Source organism: Cyanistes caeruleus, chromosome 2, assembly GCF_971803275.1.
Source record: "Cyanistes caeruleus chromosome 2, bCyaCae1.hap1.1, whole genome shotgun sequence".
Taxonomy (NCBI): Eukaryota; Metazoa; Chordata; class Aves; order Passeriformes; family Paridae; genus Cyanistes; species Cyanistes caeruleus.
In genome coordinates, this window is record NC_141702.1 from 24,059,804 (window position 1) to 24,080,940 (window position 21,137).

The 21,137-nt window shown below is 37.3% G+C and overlaps 1 protein-coding gene across 11 annotated transcripts in view; it reads left to right on the top strand.

Moving 5' to 3' along the window:
* Positions 1-21,137, top strand: part of MLIP (muscular LMNA interacting protein) — a 106,789-nt gene that overhangs the window by 53,340 nt on the left and 32,312 nt on the right. For 9 of the 11 annotated variants that reach the window (XM_086876094.1, XM_086876092.1, XM_023922484.2 and 6 more), the window contains exons 4-9: positions 1,241-2,866; positions 8,319-8,390; positions 16,767-16,832; positions 16,915-16,998; positions 17,094-17,153; positions 18,845-18,889. In XM_086876094.1, the coding sequence (XP_086732220.1) occupies positions 1,241-2,866; positions 8,319-8,390; positions 16,767-16,832; positions 16,915-16,998; positions 17,094-17,153; positions 18,845-18,889 (1,953 nt within the window). The remainder of the gene's footprint in view (positions 1-1,240; positions 2,867-8,318; positions 8,391-16,766; positions 16,833-16,914; positions 16,999-17,093; positions 17,154-18,844; positions 18,890-21,137) is intronic. The other 2 variants (XM_023922481.2, XM_023922483.2) reach the window with 2 other exon arrangements.

Below are 21,137 nucleotides of genomic sequence, written 5' to 3' on the forward strand. Positions count from 1 at the left end.
CGAGCACCTGCTCTCACTTGAAAATTAACTGTTTTGTTATTATTTTTGTTTTGTGACATATCAATACTGTATTACATAATAATCATCATAATCATCATCATCGTAATTCCTCTCTATTATGGGTACTACATACATATTAAAAATACAATTCACAGGCTGAGCCACAGCCATGAGCAAGTCATATGCTGAAACTGAATGATATAATAGTCTTTTATAGAGCTGCATAATACTTTCAGGGTATCTAACAGTAGTTAACTAGGTGTTCTTATATTTACATCTAGTTTGATGTAATTAGAGTTAATTTCTCTGCTATCAAATTGCTCAGTCATATGTTAGACAACAATTTGTATCCTTTTGGTTTTACGATTGACTTTAATCACTATTTCATATTGATATGTTTTATTCATATTGTGTATACCTCAGTTTTTAATTTCAGCATTATAATAACTTGGAAGATTTTGAAAGAATTTCTTTCTTTAGGAGCATGAAACTGTATAACAGGTTGATAATATACTTGTATGCTCTAATTAGTTTTGACAAATCCTAATTAGAATAGACCCAAGAAAAAAGACACTCATGAAAGAGCTCATTACTGTTTTATTAGTGTATCGAAAGACTGTGGAAAAGGGGATAAGGACTCTTACATGCCTGCAAACTGTCAAATGCTCTGCTCTGTGAATGACAGAAGAAGTGAAAAGCAGACTGGGTGTCTGAATTAAGTAGTTCCAAGCAAATTTTTCATTCTGATATCACAGTGCTGCAGAAGGGGTTGTTTACTAAACGAGAAAAAGAACACTTGACTTGAATCCTATTTTCAGAAAGCCTGTTTTCCACTGAACTGGCAAAGTGAGATGGGACACTATTGCAATTTTCTTACTTCCATTGTGTTTATATAATGTGGATGGCATCACATGATTCCAGACACTCCTGGCACTACTGTCTTGGGTTTTACCTAAAATGAAAAATACTGTAGCCTTGAACCTTGTTTATATCAGCAAAGCTGAGGTGTCATAAACGCAAAGTACCACGTAGCTTGTCTGCCTCAGTCACCTCCCCATGTGGTCCTTATCCATCAGGTCCTATGTCCAAGCTTAAAACAGCCCTGTGCTTTTAACCCACACAGCAGTACTAATGGAAACCCTATATGCATGACCACAGGACTGAAATGTGGGGTGTTTAACAGTTCCACAAGTTCCACCTATTTTAACAATTCTGTTTTTGTTTTTTTTTTTCTCTCCAGTTAATTTCTACTCTTTCCACCTCTGATCATCTTTCCTCTAAACCACCTGCTGTCCACTTAATTTCTCCAATTAATCAGAAAGTAGCGTGTGGTGCCATGGTTAACATGAATCAAGCCTCTTCGCTGGAAGATTCCTGTAACAACTGGCAGTCAGCAACCAGGTTTTCTAAGCAAGACTCATCTCTCTACTTTCAGTCTGCTTCCCATAGTTCACCTCCCTCAATGTCTAAAATGTCCTCTTCTGCATCAAAGAGTTGGTACTCTACTCCTCGATTGTCTGATAACCTACAAACACCAAGTCTCTATAGCCCCGGCTGTGTTTGCAAAATGGGAGACTTCACCACATCCTCTGTTCTGGCAAGGAGTCCAAGTCTTTCCTCCTACCCTCCATGTTCAACTGAAATTCAAGGATGTTTAGCTCAGTCTGTATCTCCCAGTTCTTCCAAAAGTTTGGATGCTCTGTCTCCTCTCCCTGTACATATAGTAACACATTCATTATCTCCTACCCCTAAACCATTGTCTCCACCCTCTCTTTACGGGTCCTCTTCGACCATATGTAGTATAAATGAGCCTTGCACACAAACATTATCCAGAGGAAGTTCAGCCAAGTCAAGAGTCAAATCCCCCCTGCCAACCAGACTGACTCTCTTAACTGCTATTTTGAGATCAGGCTCCTCTCAGCGGAGACCACTGTCTCCTGCTTCTTGTCCCACATTTTCCCCTAGCTCCCTTAGTTCCTCAACACTTGCAATAGATCAAAAGTTCAAAACCACTCCCCCAACCCCCAAGAAATCTGTTTCAAGTCCTCCTATAAGGCCAGATTCTCCCAGCAAAGAGGATTATTGGCTTTCAGGATGGGCTCAGCATTTGCCTTTACCTTCCAAGCCCCATACCACCCCTCGTGCGAGATCCCTTTCTCCTAAAAAGCACCCTCCCATTCAGTCACTTTCTCCAGACTGCCGAAATTCTTTGTCCTCTGCTGTCTTCTCCCATAGATCAGTCACCTCTCCAGATTTGCCATCTTCACTGCCTCCTCCTTGTGTCCCAGCTCCTTCTTCCTCTGCATATCCCACCTCTCCTTCTCCAGAAGGGCTGGAGTATTCTGCCTCCAGGTCCCGGGCACCTCAGAAGTCTCAGAGAGTACACACTTACTCGCCCATCTTTACTTGCCAGTCATATCCTTTGCTTTCTTCTACCAGTCTTAGTGGTGCTTTGTCTCCTACCATAGAAAAACTCTCATCTCCTTCCCCAAGTCTTTTGCACTCACCTTCTAGATCTAAATCTGTTTCACCCCAAACATCTGTTCAGGAGATCAGTACCTCCTCTCCTACCCCTTCTAGCATCTCAAAGCAGTGGTCTCTCCCACGGCCTCACTCTACCCCACTGGTTCCACAAACAGGTAATACTAATTCCCATCCTCTGCAATTTATTTCTTCATTGGTGCAAGCAAATTTTAGGTCTAACTCCTCCTCTCCAAGACCAGAGCATTCTGCCACCTCATCAGTGTTAAAGTGCAGATCTCCCATCTCAGACAAGTCACCAGGCACACTGCCATCAAGACCCAGAGAGCTGACTTCATCACAGTCTTTTTCCCTGCCTCCTGACCATGAAAACATCAAACCCAAGGTACTCTTGGTGCATGCTTATTTTATAATAGTTCTTTGTCCCTGTAGGAGGAAATCACACACATGGTGCAGAATACTAGTAAAATAAATGGGACGTGGAAAAAATGTGGAAAAGGAGCAGGTTTTGTATCAATAGTGAAGATAGTGAAAATGAAATCCTACCCTTCAAATTGCAAGCAGTGTGTTCTGTATTCTGGAAAAGATGTTGTAGGAATCCTTTAGCATAAAAAAGAAGATACTTTATTCTTGAGTAAGATGATTTACTACTAAGGATGGATTTGTGTCCAATGGCTCTGATGTACATTTGGTACACATATTTGTGAAGCTTGCCTAAAGTCCTGGTGTATCAAAATCAACCATGAGGCAACTATTCACCCCATTCTAAAGTAAATCCATATGTGTTCCCAGGGAAAGTAATAGAAATGTGGTGATCTTAGGTGCAGAGCTGAGGAAGAAGCTGCTTAATCTGATTGATGTGAACTAGCTGTTCCACTGGTTAGTGATTCCCATCCCTCCTGTCCTCCTCACTTCCCAGGAGGCTTTCCTCACCCCAGCCACCCCAGGACTAGCCCAGAGGAGATAAGGAGCTCAGCCTGAGTGAAGACTTTGTGGTCAAAGGCCAGCAAGGGAAGATGAGGACAGTCTCCTGCTTCTTCCCTTTCTTTTCTACTTCTCTGATCTTGTTGTGCTAGACAGAGGATAAGGACGAAAGAAAAGCCAAGCTGCCTACAGCCCAAACTACTGCAAATACAAAAGTCTCACACCTGGCAGATCAGCCATGCTCCTGCTGCTTGTCATCTGCCCAAAGGCAGGAGAGCCATCTCAGAGTGAGAATAAGCAATGATGGCAATTGCTGCAGGAGGGCTTGGGAACCAGACACACTGTAGATTTAAAGGGAAAGGGATATCCAAAAACATGCAGCAGGTAGGTGAAAACAAGAGGAACTTCTATGCAAAATGGAGGAGTTAGTTGCAGAAGACATCAGAGCTGCAGGAGGCTTTCCAGCCTCTTTTATCTTATTTTTGTACTCTGTGCTTCCCTTGTGCTGTGTTCCCTTCCTCTAACTCATATCTGAGCTCTGCCCATCATACAAAGTCTATAATGGTTTATTGATTTATTTGCTCACAGCACAAAATTACAGCCTGGTCTGCCAGATCAAGTTGTGTCAGATGTGATCCTAACAGCTTGGTCATGGCAGGAGTAACTTAAAAATGCTAATTGGAAATGAGAGGTTAAAATCAGCACAAAGTAGCAATTGTCATGAATAGTTCTTTTAAAATCCAAACGAGCCAAGAGGAACCATTGTGCTGAGCAGAGCTGTATAGTGTTACACCCTGTCAGTATTAGTTAATGAAACAAAAAGTGATATGAAATTGTAGAAATTCCAAGAAAAAAGCCCCTGGGATCAAACTGTAATGCATGACCAAGCCTGCAGGTTGCAAAACAATTGCAGTTCCTGATAGCTGGTGCATTGAGCACTGTGAGATCTCTGGCAGTAAGGAAATTCTCTGGTTGTGACACAAAGCTATTGCCTGGGTTTATATTTGCAGAGGTTGCTGTATTTCTTCTGTCTTTCCTACTGCCCCTTTTCCTACTAATTCTGCTTTATCATGTAATATGGTAGCACTTTTGAAACTGCCCCACCATCCCATGGAGACTGGGAGAGTGTCCACCAGTATACCAGACTTGGACCATTAATCCAGTTTAATTTTAAATCATGTATACAAAGCTGACTCAGCTGCAGATGTGGGAGACCTAAAATATCTAAATCTAATGCAGATGGGTATTCAGTGCAGGAAAGGTCTCTCATGTCTTTACAATGTGAGTCTGAGACTTCTTCTACTGTTAATAATGCTGTCCACTCACCCCCCACCCCCCACCCCCCTCTTGCTCTCACTTATTTCCATTCCTAGATGATGATATAGCTCAATGAACTTTGCTGATGTGTTAAAGGGAGCAGGCTGTCCAGTGTAACTCCAGCCTCAAATCTCAGTATATTTCCAGAGAAAAAAAGAAAAGTTTTGAGGGGAGAGAACTTTAATATCCTAATCAGTATTTAGGTCTCTTTAGTAGTAATCAGCTATATAACTAGACAAAAAGCAGATTGCTTCATCTAATGACTGTTGACACATGACAAAATCTTTTCATATATGAATGTGCTAAGTGAACATTTAGGGAAAAAGGCAGCACCTAGAAGTGCTTGCTTTTGGTGTGTATAATTTGGCATGTGTAATTTTTCAACCTTAATGTTGCTTCAACAGTCATTGTAGCACATTAAGAAACATTAAACTAACATATTAAACCAGAATTTGGACATGCACCAATTATGCAAATCAAATTATATTTTTGATACAATATATAATTTTGATATAATATATAATATATATTATATATATTATTAATGCAAATCAAAGTATAACATATTAATTTAACTGTTTATATATGTATATATATATATATATATATATGCATATGCTTTCCCTTGGTTTGTATTTGTTAATTACTTAAAAATGGGAATGTTTTGCAAAGTGAGTATAAACATAAATCCACAGATCAGTGGGAAGTGTCCACTTTGGGTGACCACAGGAAATAAAAACCTTCTCCCTAGATTTTGCAGATACTTTGATAGTGCCCTCATGGACCTAATATACCAAAATGGACAGTGAGACAGAGTAGAGACAGATAAATTCTGGAGGAACAGTTGTTAGAATAACAACTTCTAGCTTTCTGGTTTGAAAAAACTTTGTAGTTGTTTCATAGTGTATCATTCTTCCATATTCTTTGATTTCTCCTATTTGAATGCATATAGATCTACCCAAAACAGTTGGGGAACAAACTGATTTTAGCAACATGGACCTCAGCACAGCTGTGAAATCTACCATAGAGCAGGGAAGATTATTCATAAGGAGCTCTGTGCTACCATGCTTAGTCACTGATTTTAAGCATTTGTAGCACATGTCTAGCACATTTTGCAGTGCCCCATGGGTGTCTTAGGTGATCATTTGAAAAAAAAAAAAAAAAATAGGACATTTTCCCCCAAACTCCCCAGACTGCCATTTGCCCAAGCTCTGATGTAGGAATTGGTTTGCTTTTGGCTGCACCATGGTGCAGGCCAGCAGACCTAATTGTCCACTGCTTAAAATTATTGCTATATTTCTGTGAAACAGATTATTAAATGTATTTAGGCATTGAAAAAATAATTTAAAAAACTATGAAATAATGTGTAAAGAAACATATTCATATAGATGAGAAACTGAATTAAAGATTTTCCACTTGTCTCAAACCTGCATAAATAGCACATTGCTCACAGGTTCAAAAGTATTTGGAAGTCATGAAACACATGAAAGCAGTATAGAAACATTTACATTTTAACAGTCTGGTGTGTCTTTATTTAGTTAATATAACAGTACAAACAAACTTCAAAGTGATCATAGTTGTCTTTTCATATATGATGCACATTTCATCATATGTTAAAGCCTATGTGCTATTCAAGACATATTTCATATGTTCAATTATACAATTTTAGCTGGATATCAATTATAATCAAACAAGGATGTGTTTTGTGAATATGCCTATTTTAATATTTGGAATTTGGTCTTCCATCTCACAGATCAGTATTTTATTTTAGTTTAAAATAACAAAACATCATTTTAGCTATGCATGACTGAACTTATGCATACAGTTTTTGTAGATGCATAAATATCTATCTATGGAGCTATGCAGTGTTGCTGCTTAAACGTTTGAAGGGCAGGATTCAACTCACATGACTTTTGACATTTGAAAGTTACATATCCAAGCACAGTTTAGGTGATTCTATTACAGCTAGTGGAGAGAGTAAGGTGTATTTAGAGGATGATTTTATTTTACCTTTCTATTTGTCTACTTTAGGATGAGATTAATTCTGTAGACTGTAATGTTGACTGAAGAACCTGAATGGAAGACATTCAAGTTAGAATCACGAAATCTCATATGAATTACTCTCCCATGCTCTACAACTCTTCCCATCAAAAAAATAGAAAAAAAATCAGTTCCAGCATTTGCATTCATCTGCTTTGTCAAGCTGTTAATTCAGTATGATTGCTGTGATTACTGACTTCTTGAATGACTCATTCTCCAGTTTCCTACTAAGAAGGAGTGAAGTCGAAAGCAAACAATATTATGCATAGAAAGAATTAAAATGTTGTGCCCTACACTATTTCAAGACCAGTGTGTGGATAAATTTCTTATCTGAGTTAAAATTTTGCCCACTATGCTGTCATCAAGACCTTTAGTAGATATAAAGAAAATAAAAAGTAAACAAAAGAATGACCCAGAGTGCAACATGCTATTTCAGACTATTATCTCATAATCACCAGTATTTACTGTTGCAGGTAATGGCACATTAAAAAAACCTGACCTGATTAACAACTAACTAACTTTATTTCTGACTGACTGCCACAGAAATAATCAATTACTAACTTAAAAGTCTACTGTTGTATGAATTTATGACTTTTTTGTCAGATTGTTACCTAAAAGGGAACAATGCAGCAAATCACCATTTAATTTATTATTATTATTATATTATTATTAATAATAATAAATAATTCTAGAAGTCATGTGATTAAGAACCCTACCTCTTGAACTCCTACAAGTATAGAAGAATCTAATCAATATTTCAAAAATTACTGAGTTTAGCCTCTATATTTTCAAAGAAAATGTAAAATATATGGTTTGTAAAGATTTAAAAATAATGAGGCAAACTAATATAGTCTAAAATTCAAATTATTTGAAAATAATAATTTTTAAGGTTGATCATAAATTTCCATACTGAAACCCATGCATTTTGTATTTTTTAGATTGCCAGTTCTGTTAGCTTTGTTTGAATGTGGAAGTTCCTATACTTATTTTGTTTGGGTGGTAGAGTTATTTATTCAGGAGATGAAAAGCTGCATGAAGATTTAAATGATCTATCCACTCAAACAAGCAATTCAGCATTTAAGGATCATAATCAGTCTCATGAGAGCCAATCACAGAAATCCCTCTGATTTCATGGTTCAGGCTCACACCACTCAGCAACAGTTGTTGAGGTGAATGTACTGACAGAAGTTTTCATATCAAATCACAAGAAAACTTGGAAAAAACTTAGGGCCTCCTGTGATATTCATTTAAGGGAGGTAGTCAGTAGGAAGTGGTTAAAATTACTTTGGAAGCTATAAGGTGGAGGGAATTTGCTTTGTCTTACCTCATTCCTAAGAGCAAAACAGATACATAACCAGAACTTTAAAACCTTAAAAAAACACTAGATTTTTTTAGAAATAGTTTTTCTAGGAAATACATAAGCATTGTTTTGTTGCAACATGTCTGCAAGATGATTGTAATTATCTTTCATTCTGTCATACCTTTCCCCTCTCTTCCCTTTCTCTCTCTTCTACTCTGTTTTACTTCTCTTCCTGCTTTCTGGCTTACCCTTTTAGCAGTACAAGATCAAGACAAGCTACAAGGCATTTGCAGCAATCCCTACAAACACATTGCTTATGGAACAGAAGGTTAGTGTTTGACATGGACTCGCATTGTATATTTGAGACCATTCAGCTTTGTCTACAAATTCTGACATTTCTGTTGGGGGATACTGCAGAATCTAAGTTCTGGGAACTAACTACTCAGGATTATCATTCCAGACATTTTCAGGGTCAACCACTTTCACTGAAGATCAAAGACTTTGCTATATGAATTTCTGAAAATCAATTTACTACAAAAAAGGAAAAAAATCCCAGTATCCTAAAGGAATAGCCTTTTATGGCAACACACCAAAATCTGACTTGTTATTGGAAAATGTCTGAAACACTGCTGTTCTGGGACCTGACAATCAGTAGATCTTGATCAGTTAATGATTATTGGACAGCTGTGCTTATACCCATAAATTTGACATCCAAAAATATGCAATTTTGACCAGCTGTCTTGTTAAACTGTGAGAACCATCCTTTCCATTGCTCTGACCTCTGTTATCTTCCATCAGTGGGCCATTCCCAGTATGTAGTTAGTAGTAACAATAATTTTCTGTAGGACAGGCAGAGAGATTCAAACCCCAGACTTCAGTACATTGATTTACTACCAAAGTCATGGTCAACAAAGTCTGGGATGTATAGTTTATTTAGACAATTCAACTTGGAAGGTGAATTGAAAATTTAACCTTTGCATGAGGGTTCAAAATACCCATGGATATTTATTTTTAAAATATTTTTCCCAAATTATTTTTGCCCAAAAGAATAGCTAAGTTTAACAAAAATTTTCTCTGATGATCAATGGGCTAAGTGTCTTGCATATTTAGAGATGTGCTTAATCATACTAATATCCAGTTTGTAGCTTTATCAGAAAAAGCTTTCTGTGCAGGACCTAGTTGAGGAATTTAGCCTCTGATTAAATTCTTTAAGCATTCCTGACTACACATCAAAATATTTATTCACATATACAGCTTGGTTGATTTCACTAGTAGTTTACAAAGCCTAAAGTTATTTGTTAGGGTGAACTTAACTATACAAAATTTGAAGATGATAATTTTTTTGTTGAAATATTATTGATTGTGATCTAGTAATTATCAGTTATGTGCTATAAATCAGATTCTTTTCCAGAAAAAAAGAGACATTCCTTTCTTTTCCAAAGTTTTTTTAATCTTGGACAATTTTTTTAATTCTTTGCATAAAACATGATCCTTCCAGTACTTAAATCTTGAATGCACTAATGAAGGTTATGTTTGCTTTAGCTTGCAATGTGGTGCAATAGAAACAGCTCTGTAAAGGAAAATAGCTGATGCAGGAAAGTCTACACCCCTTCAGAATGTATTTTGGGAGGGTTTTGCTTGAGCAGAAAGCCTGTTAGTGGGTGGAAGAATTTGGTGGACTCCTGAAGTACCACTTCATGGTTGACTTCAACTGAAAGGCACTGTTTGTGCACTGTGAGACTGCACCAGTCTGCAACCCAAGCCAGGTAGGTGACTCTGAGCAGGGTACTCACTCTAAGATCACACTCCTGATGTGAACTAGTGGGTTTATGTCAGCTTATTGCACTTTTTCATAAGAAAATGGATTTCTTTTGAGGGTCCTGCTGTGCTCTCTGGGACATTGACTCACAACCTGCACATTACTTATCCCCATTACACAGAACTGATTTGTACAATCTAATGCCAGCATGTGTAGAAAAAGTAACGACTCAAAAGACATCTGTGTTTGGATAGACTTTTGGTTATCCACTGAATTATGGAAAATCGTAGCCTTGGTGTATCCTTCAGCAGTGAAAGTGGTCATGTAGTGCTAATAAGAAATCAATTCTCTGCTATAGGATTTGCCCTCAGGAGAGACTCTTGACTAAGTAACTTTGTGAGTATATGTTTCAGAATTGCCTGAGTACATGCCTTCTCCCATCTTGGGAATTATGGATAACAATCTGCTATTGATCTGCAGCAGCAGCTAACTGTAGGGCTCCTAAGCTAGTCCTGTTGTGTTAGCTAACAAGGGTTTAGAGTATGACTCCTATGAGAAAGCATGAAGTAGTCACATGGCACACTCAGGCCTCATTGTACCAAGCCTCAATATCCAAGTATTCACCTCAAATGTGTTGGGTGGGGATCTCATGATGCACTCTGACTCAACAACAGAAATTATGTTGTCCCCATTTTATGCAAAGAATTTTATACACAGCATTGAAAGAGTGAGATTTAGGACAGTAAGATTTTAGCTGCATGAGTGATGTTTTACTAACATTAAAATCATTAATATATGATTAAAAATACAACATAATTTTAGATATGTTTTTTAGCCTAAGGTGATAAAAAAGTGTTTGACTATGTGATTAAATTAGAAATGCACATTGTCAGAAGTCAATTTTTTCCTGCTTTGTGAGTAATTATATTATTTAAGTGATCATAAAAAATAAAATTAGTCATAATGGTGTTGTGGGTGATCTTAGAAACAATTCTTCTGCAGTATTAGGTCCCATGACAGAAAAATGCCACTCATGTGCCATGTAAGGTGCAATGATTTATCTGCCTCTAAATTTTCTCTTGGTGTCTAAGTTTCTTTCTCAAGTTTTCTTTTACGTTTGTGTAGATGCTTATATTTAAACCAGTATTTTTCAACTTCTGCCTATGAAACCATTAGGCTGTCATTACCTTAATGTTTTTTCTAGAACACGTTTTTCTTATCCTCCAGTACTCTTACTCAGAGTTATTCAAGCATGTGCCTATAAATAGAAAAGAAAAGGCTGATTGGCTATATATGTGTATACTTTGAGAAACCCAGAAGTGGCTTTACCTCATCAAATCTCCTCACTGGCAAACTTCCCAGCTATTTGAGTTTGTATGAGCCTGATGTTTCTCACATCACCTCTTCTCTGCTCAGAAAAAGCACTATCCAGGATCTCTGGGAAGATTGGGCTGTGACTTCCTTCACAGCCAGAAGAACTAAACTTGTTTTTAAGGGATTTACCCTCAGCATGGTCAGGCTCTGGCAGGAAGCGTCAAGAGGGGTTTTCTCCTCAGAGAGCTGAGATGGCAGCAAGGATGGCAGGACAATGTCCTCACCAGCAAGGACACAGCTCCACAGTGCCTGAGCAAGGATGGCAGAAATGCTGATAATGTGTTGGTTACCCAGGGTCAGTCAGCAGTGCCATCACAGCCACACAAATACAGAGCTTTGAGGCAGGTTCACAGACTGCAATACTTAACTCTTCAGCCCAGCAGATGACAGGATCCACTGTCCGGAAGAGGAAGCTAAACAAGTTTAATATAGGCATAAGGCAAAAATTTGACAGAAAGAATTAATTAACCATTAGAAAAAAATGCTGGAGACTGAAATAGGCTTTTTATCACAAAAATTGAAAAATCTAGGCAGGACAATTTTCTGGCTCCTCATATTCCAGATAGTCCTTTGGTTTAAAGACGTCATACTAGGTGAGCACTGTCATTCCTTCTGGGCTTATTAACACTGAGACAGTGAGTCACCCTTCTGCAGACACTCACTCTTGTGTAGGTACTCTTGTAGGTTCTGCAATTATATGGATATAGTCACAGTCTAATTCAAAATTCCCTTCTGAAGTAGGTATTATTTAAAAAGTAACGTGTCTGTTATTTAGAGGTTGTATTTATCAAAAATCTACTACAATGTCTTTCAGTCAAAATGGATAGATGAAGAGTTTATTTTCAGGAGCTACAGAAAAATTCATAACTTTAAATATCTCGTGTTAAGAAAGAGAAGCAATAATTTGTGCAGTTGTAGAGTGATAAAGGACCTTTTTTGTCTGTAATAATAACCAATGCAGGAGCAGCCTACTAACTCCTTTCTTTCAAGGGCCTTGAAAATAGTCTCTTAAAACAAGTCCAACTTCATCGTCAGGATTATATAAAATTTGAGATGCAACCCAAAAACCATTGCAGGCTTTGGATTTACAAACCGAAAAAGTCTTCTCTTAGAAATTCAGTGGTCTCTGGTCTATGCAGGGGAATGTGGGTTTGCTGTGTTTGTCCAGCTAGGCATTCCCTCTACATACTAATTGGGGTGAATTTCCCTTGTCTGAGCATCATTTTGGTGGAAAGGAAACATACAGACTTGGTGCTGCAAATATCCTGCTCAGACTTCCCTCAGCCTGAACTGGGGATGAAGTGTGGCACATGTTATGACCCAGGATGAAGGAATGTGTCATGAAACAAACCTGCTTCACAGCTGAGGCTTATCCCACATTTGCCAAGTCTTCTGGAAAACACTAGGTATGACTGGCTATGGATGGAAGAGGTGCAAATGTTGTCTCATCTGGATTGAATTTATCAACTAATTGCAAGCAGACAACAATAATTTCAATTCTATGTAAATGTAGAAAAAGTAAAACAGTCTTTCCATAGTTTGCAACACTTCTTGGAAAACTCCAAAGACCTGGTAATTGCATCCATCAGCTACAAAAACAGACTGTAGGCAGTGCAGCATATTCTCCTTCTGGAAGGAAAAAATAGAAGAAGGTATTTTCCTCTGCATGCAGAAGGAAAAAGAGGGTATGCTGTGTTTTGGGTTTGGTTGGTTTTTGGTTTGTTTGTTTTTTTTAATGGAAAGGAGGAAATACAACTGAGGAAATATGAACCAAGGAATTCGTATGGCGGCATTCAGCTACATTGACAACCCAGCTTTAAATTCTTGCATTTAGAGAACTCTTAGTTACTGTATTATCAAAAATCCATTGCTATAGGAACTGATCATGGCAAATGCAGATACAGGTTACTCCTTGAAATCATACAGCAGGAACCTGGAAGCCAATTTTTCTCAGTCTCAGATGATTCACCTAACTGCTGGATAATTGACTATTACTGGTCATGTCAAAATTTTCTGGACCTGGAAAGCATTTATAACAAGACTTTGTTGAGAATATTTTGATAAAAATAGATTTTAATTTTCCCCAAATATATCTGGTGTGCTCTTACTAGGTGAATTTCTTGCACCCAGATTATGTGTTCACATCAAAGTGTTTCTCAAGGTTGGAGAAAAATACCTCATAGTAAGAAAGAAAGGCAATAATCTGTGCAGTAGTAAGACTAAATAAAAGACCTAGTTTGTCTGTAACAATAATCAAGTGTGCCAATGTAGGAGCAGCCGATGAGCTCACTCATTTTTCATGAGACTTGCAGTTTTCAGTATTAATTATATTATAGGACAGAAAATAGTCAGTATAATATCAGTAAAATTTTCAGTATAATCACCCAGAATCTTCAAGAAAGAAGAAAAGGAATTAATGGTATGTGAAGTTCCATTATACAGTGGGATTTTTTTCACATGTGCTGAGGGCTTAGGATAAGATAGTGATGGGAAAATATGCTCAGTCCAGGGTTTTCACAATACAGTAAAATGAAAGCTATGTCAGATCTAGGTCATAAAAATCGTTTTTTCTCTTTCTATTGATATACTCCATATATATGTTCTATATTTCCTATATGTTGCCCAGACCTCTCAGTATTCTGATGAAATATTGGAGATTGTGTTCAGATCATTTATCAGTATTCTTTCAGCTCTGATACAGTTTTAGCAATCAAAAAGGAAGAAAGAGGAGGGAAAGGTTGTAGTCATCAGTGATGTCAATGGCACAAATACATCACACCTCCAAAATTGCCCTTTTCAAGGGAAAAAAATAGTGGTTCAGCAACTGGTTATTTAATTTAAATCACTTTACATTTTCATTATCTAAATTACAATGTTCTTTTAAATTGTGGTACCATGTTGTTTCATATATAATCAAAAATTTGAATGTCTAAATAAGAATATTCCACTTCTAATATCATTAGACCATCAGCATAGGAATTTTGAATACTGTTGATAGTGCTAATCAGCAGTATGTAGATAGAAATTAATCATAACATTTTTACATGATAACACCAGTAATTTTGAAAAAAAGTAGTTGTACATTTTTATCTCAATTTTATTCTATGTGAAAACAACAACAAAAAAAAGGCATGCTGGAAAAAAATTGAGATGTGCTTTGAAAAGTTAACAACAGATTAAACAGAACCATTTATCTTTGTAGAGGTGGTAGGAATAGTTATAGAAAGTATAGTTTCCTGTTTCTACTCCTTCTTTGGAGAACTTGGCTGTTCAAATATGAAAAAATGAAAAATAGGTAAAAGAAAAAAAGAAAAGATAATTAAAGAGGTGAAAGAGTGAAAGAAATTAGATTAATTGGCTTGAAGATTAGAATTTTCTCAAAGGTACAGAAAGGAAGAACACTGCAGCTTTTTCTAGCGTGGTTCCTGTATGATGGTTATATCTCAGAGGGACTGGGTAGAGCACAGACCGTGGTGCTGTGCTCACCCAAATTCTTTAGTCACTGAAGGCTCCAAAATGGAGAGATATTTGGGAACTCAGTTTCTGAGACTGATAGATTCTTAAATCAGCCAGTCTTGGTTCTGAACAGAGACTTTTGGATGTATCTGTAATTCCTCTGGAAAGATTTCCCCAAATCTCCAGGGTAGTTGTTGCTCACCCTTGATTTTGTTCACCCACTATTCTGGTGAATATGAAACAGAAATACCTAGTTTTTTTCTTAACTATGCCTTTATTATGTTTATTATCTTAATGGTTGCTTGGGGGTTTTGAGAAGCTTAGATACTTTCCCATTCCAAACCCATGATTAATTAAAGTTTTCCTTTTCCTAACTCACATTCAAACTCATCATCCCTCTACAGCAGGCTGCTTTGTGAATCCTGACCCTAACAGGTACTGAAATGACTCTTCTGCTTAATTTTATTGCTTATTGAACCAGGGACACTGTATTTGAGTGTAGTGCTGAGCTGTCTTTGGCTGAGCCCTTCTCTTCAGCAGGACTGTCTATTTGGAACTCTAGCTGGGTGACAATGATGAGACTTCAGAGATGAGAAAGACTCGTTCTTTCATTTTTCTTTTCATAGTCTGTCTAGGAATAATATTACATTAATTTCTGTATATCAAAGTAAATCACTTTTACTTTTTAAATTTTGAACTATAACTACTCTAAGGCCAACACATTTGTCAAGAGATAGAGAGGAAGGAAGAAATGTTTGGAAATAAACTGCTTTTAATTTTAGTAGAAGACACAGTGTTCCATAAATGTACTTTTGTGCAAGATCATTTGTGTATTGTATTATAATAATATTAAAAATAAATTGTCATTAACTTTTCACTTAGGTGTACACAGTAGCTGAAAAAGGAAAGAAATCAAATGTACTCAGCAAAGTAAAACTCAGGAAAAAGTATGCTTCTTCTCTTTTTAATTTTTTTAAGATTCTGACATTTTCATCACAGGTCTACATATGTCTCCTGTATTTGGCATACCCTCACAGCCACCTCAGTCCATTAACACAGAATCCCACATGCATGAAAAAGGGCTTTACTGGAATGCTCTTTTTTTCTCTTATACTTTAAAAAATAAATTAACAAAATGAAACCTTACAAAACCATAATGTGTTAAACAAAAAAAAACTCTGCAAATCCTGCAGTTCCCTTCCCTGTAGTCCAGCTTCAGCAGACACATCAGCAGGCTTCCAGAATAATTTTTGGTCTCAGCACGGTGTCTATTTGAAAATCACTTCAAAGCAAAAATGGGTGATGGCAGGGAGAATGTGCTTCACAGATGCTGGATGAAGATGAAAAAGGAACTGAGCAGTGGATTTTGCCTTTTTGAGGGTTTTTTGTGACCCGTATAAAGCGAAGGGATTGGCAAACTGATTTCCAGTGTTCTCAAACCTGCTCCAAGTACCAGTATAGGAAAGTGAGCAGTATAGCCAAACACAAGAAGCTTGTCTTTTGTTTAAGAGAGATTGCATACCTGCTAAATGAGATCACAAATATAGTATAGAACATATTTTTGCTTCATACATTTCTGATTTCAGGCTAAAACCCAAGAATGGCAAACAGTACTTTTGTTGCAGAGTGAAATCACCATCCTCTTTAAACAGGAGACACTTCTTACAGAAAACATCTACTGAAGGAAAGCAAAGGGCCTCCTGTGTGTCTGAGTCCTTGCCTTATCCACCTGCTCACAGGTGGTGGCTCTCTGTTGGCAAGCAGCAGGCAGCCCCAGCACCTCTGTGGCACACAGTGCACACTCACTGTGTCACATTTACTGTGAAGGATGGGGCATTGTTGATGGAGAAGACAATTCGAACTGGTAGTTTCTGATTTTCTGTAAGTGGAGATGGTTCTTGAATACTCTCTTCTTTGTAAACACGCATCTACACTCTGAATCAGGTTTTGGTAACCTAAAGAAAATCACTAGGCTTGTAATTTCTTTTTCTTTTCCATCTTTCCATGGTGAAAGAGAAGGAGTCACCTTTGGAAACAGACTATTGGAAAAAGTGTTTGTTTACTTGCTTTTCAAAATTTTAACTCAGTATCACATCAATAACTCTTGAATTGCAGGCATTAGAAGAGCCGACCAAGCCTGCTAGCGTGACTGAAGGCACTGATTTGGACACTCATTCAGAGGTAGTGATATTATTTATGTTTCAGATCTATATTTGAAAGCAAAAAGCAAAGTTTAACTGAGTGATCCATCCTCCCTTTTCAGATGTGCTCCCCTGCCCAGCTCAGACAACAAACAGAAGAGTTATGTGCTGTCATCGATCAAGTCCTGCAGGACCCCTTGACAATGGTAACCCATCAGTATGTGGAATGGACTTACTCTCCTCCTTTGCTTTTGTCTCTTGTCATTAATATGTCTGTTCTCCGTTGAAAATAATTTTCCAGCGCCGGTGTGAGTCTTCTCCAAGTTTTCTGCAGATGAGCACAGAGTCAGATGTTGGCAAGGTAGGTGAATGAGCCCACCTGCACAGCAAGGGCTCTTTTCAAGTAATTATAAAGGCAGGCAAAATCAGTAGGCAGTAGAGGCTGCTGCAACAGTAAAACCAATGGCAACTCAAAGCTGCAGTTGAGAAATGCAAAATCAAAAGTGTTTGGTGGTTAAAAAGCATGGAAAGACAGAACTGTAGCCTTGGAGTCAGTGCAGTCTTTGCTGCAGGATGCTCTCCTGAAGTCAGGAGATACATTATGAAAGAGAAAGAGTGTATTAAGGCTCCAGAGGCTAAAAAATCTTTCATACCTTGCCTGTCATATGGCAGGGTCTTTGGCTTTCTCCCAGACTTCATCCCATCCTTGTGTCCTTACTACAAAGGAATCAATGTTTCTAGCTTTGATGATGGAAAGCATCTTTCAGAGCATAGTGGTTTTTTCCAAGTTCATTATTTATTTTCAAATAGTGGGAGTATTAAATTAATAGTTTGACTTGCTCTGCAGTTCTGATTTCATTTTAAGCTTCACCACTCCCAGAAGGAGGATGTCTGCAACATTTATTTCTCCTGGATAGCTAAGAAGTAGGTAGTGAGAGGCAGGGTTAATTTTCTATTTCTAAGCTGGTTTCATTAAGTTATACTTGATGTGCCTTCTGGGTTCAGAAGAATGGCTAACCAAGGGAAGAAGGTCTTGTATTCAGTATGCTCCAAATAAAATTAAGTTACTCGTCGTAGCTATAGGAAAGTGAAAATGGCAGAAATCCAACTAAAAATGGGAGGAAAGGAATTTCTGGCAGATGAACACATTAAAAAGTTAATCCATTCAAAATATTCTGCTGAATGTCCAGCCAACCATGCAAGAATAGGGCATAAGTCCAGCATTTACCAGTGGCTTTATTGAATATACAATTCAAATTTATTTCTTTTAAAAACATTACTTCTGTCAGTCAGCATGCAGTGGTGAATTGGACTCCAAGAGGCTGAAAGAAAAAAATGTGATAGCAAGAGAAGGATAAACAGACAGTGTTACATGTTTTTCAATGCCTGTAGAATCTGGAATGGTTAAAATGCTGCTACCAAGCTGAGTTGGGGTATCCAAAAACCACTTCCTTGGGCAAGTGAGAATGGAAGGCATCTTTTGGCAGTCATGAAATCAAATAAAAGGGAAGAAAAGGTGAGCTTAATAGGATGTAGCACAGGGACCAAGATAAAAGTGATGAGGATCTCAGAATGAGGTAAAAAAATGCTTGATAGAAGGTAAAAGAAGGTCACAGACATGGAAGAAGAAAAGAACTGACATATAAATACCTTATAAATGTTATGGATTAGACAAATTAAGACAAATTCTTGCAAATGAAAGCATGGACAGGTAATATTATGTATTTTGTGAGCAAATGTAACTTCAATTTCATGGGGCAACGATACCTATGGCTAAGCATTTTGTTATGAGAGTTCTCATATTAAATTCTGTCCTCAGTAGGGCAGGATCAATGTTTCTGAGTAGTAAAATTAAGTAGTATTTTCTACAATAAACATACAAGCAAAAGTTAAATATGCCTTAGTTTCACATATGGTGTGAAACTTTCTGGAAAACATAAGTTTTCCTGAATTTGAGCAATTAATAAATTCTCAGAATGTTGAAAATCTCTTGGGGTTACCGTTCAGAGTAACTCTATATATTGATTATATATCTATTTGTTTTTTTACAAGATGTCAACAACACTGCAGAGAGCAGTGGGGCGTGAAACCAGATATGTAAGTACTTTTACAATTGCTCTATATTTTGCATGCAAAAATGCTTAGTTTGTCTGCTCCTAAGCAGTCCTGGGTGAGTCTGAACAAGCATGTGCTTGTGATAGCAGATGATGACTAGCATAGACAAGCACATATATTACAGTGCATTTGAAACTTGAGGTGTCTTCCACTGTAGTAAATACATCCTGGTTGGAGTTTCTTCACTGCTGTGTCTGTTGATAATTTTACCTGTGTGAATATGACATTAAAATTAATTTCCTCACACTTCTTTGTTGTTGTTTCCTTCAAGCCTGGGGCAGGAGTTCAGCTGTTTGCTAATCAGACTGTTATGGTGCTGATTTCTTTGGACTCAGTCTGCACTGTAGGGGACTTGCTCTGGTAGAAGTCCTGTAGTTCTTGCTTATCCTTCAGAATCTGAAGGTTGATCCCAACTTTTCTTTCCAAGATACAGAGCTGGCTAAAACCCCACAGTTTAGATGAATTGAAGCTGTTTTGTCACATACACACACATTCCAACATATGATGAAAATATCTATATTGAATCATCAGTTCAACTATAGAAACATTAAGCCCAATTAACATTTTAATTCTCTCTATCACACACAGTTACTGCAGGTTCCGTATTTTACTTGCAACTCATTTAGACATGTGGTGAGAAATCTCAGCTTACTATTCATCATTCAGCATTTCTATTGAACCTCAAATCAAAGCAGTGCTGGCAAAGTAACAGAGGTCTCCCAGTTTTATGCCAGCACAATGCTTGACTGATCAATTCAATTTTGCTTCCTGAATGTGGCAGTATGCATATTTTATTGCATACTGTGATTCTTGCTAGACAGATTGTGCTGGCTCATACTAATTAGGAAGAATATCAGAGGAGAGCTTTTTAATGAAATAAAAGAGTGTACTTCAGAGGAAGTCTTTGAGAACAGAGTGTATTTAATAATACTCCAGTGCAAATCTCCAGCTCCCAAAACTGGAATATGGACATATACCATAAACTCAGGCATCCACCTTAGGGAAGCTGAAGGATGACATGGAAAATCATGCTTACAAATACTTTTTTGTTTCTATTTCCACCAGACCATTCTAGATGAATGAAACAAATTGTACAGCTGTGTTGAATATTTTGTGTTTCAGGAGATAGACTGGGTTCTTGAGGTTGGGCTGTGGTGCCTGAACTTGATGGGTCCAGGCTCTCCTGTACACTGTCATTGCTGTACTCTGCAGCAGAGTCTCCTGAGGGATGTGTTAGGTGTCTATAATAGCCTAGGTGCATCACAGCTCTTTCCTCCTCTCTTGTTCTGCTTTCTTAGTAAGATATAGAATGACTATTTCTGCCCCTGTTAATAATCCAGGCAGTGGTTTGTCCTCTGGCCATTAGGGAAAGGGCACACTGAAGTGGTTTTCTGTAAAATTATCTTCTTTTTGTATTTATGATATCTAATATTGAGATGCTTGTCCAAATGTTGCTTTGAGGGCATTTTTGATTAAAAGAGGAGCTTAGATTTGTTTATGAGTGATGTTAAAGTATTATTTATAACCACCACATGTAAAGGTATATGTATGCACATATGGTAATATTGCTAATTCAGTAGGTTATATAGAGTAGTAGATTATAGCAGTATGTTGAAATAGCCTGCCATTTAACAATTAAAATGTTATAGATTTGCCTTGACCTCAGCTTTTATCTTCTCAGGAACTTCAGAACCTTTTAAGGATGTAAATGATTGTACAAACAGCAAGGGAGTGTATAAAAAGTGTGAAAAATAACTTCAGTTTATAACAGCTGACAACGAAGTACTACAGCTGTAATTTAACAACTTTTGAAACTGCATGGCTTTGATATGATTCTATTCACTATTTAATACTAATACTAATGCATTTCTGTTTGCTTTAGGGATGATACCGCTGATTTGTACTAATAATACAATGATTCTCTGGATAGGAATTTCTCATGGTTAACTGGAAAAATGAATGTCCATATTATTGATGTGTACAGTTAAGTAGGATTGTTTTGATTCCCTACTGTAAAGTGAGAAAAGGTTGAGAAGGTACTCAGCCCAGTACTATTCACAATGTTAATAACACTGATGTTGAAAATTAACAGACAATGGCAAGCTCATTATGTCATTTAAATGAGATTTAAATTTCAAGAATAGATCAAGAATAGATCAAGGATAGATCAAGATGAAAAAGGGAAATTTTGTTGCACTTGGGAAAAAGAACCCCTAAAATCTTAACAGGC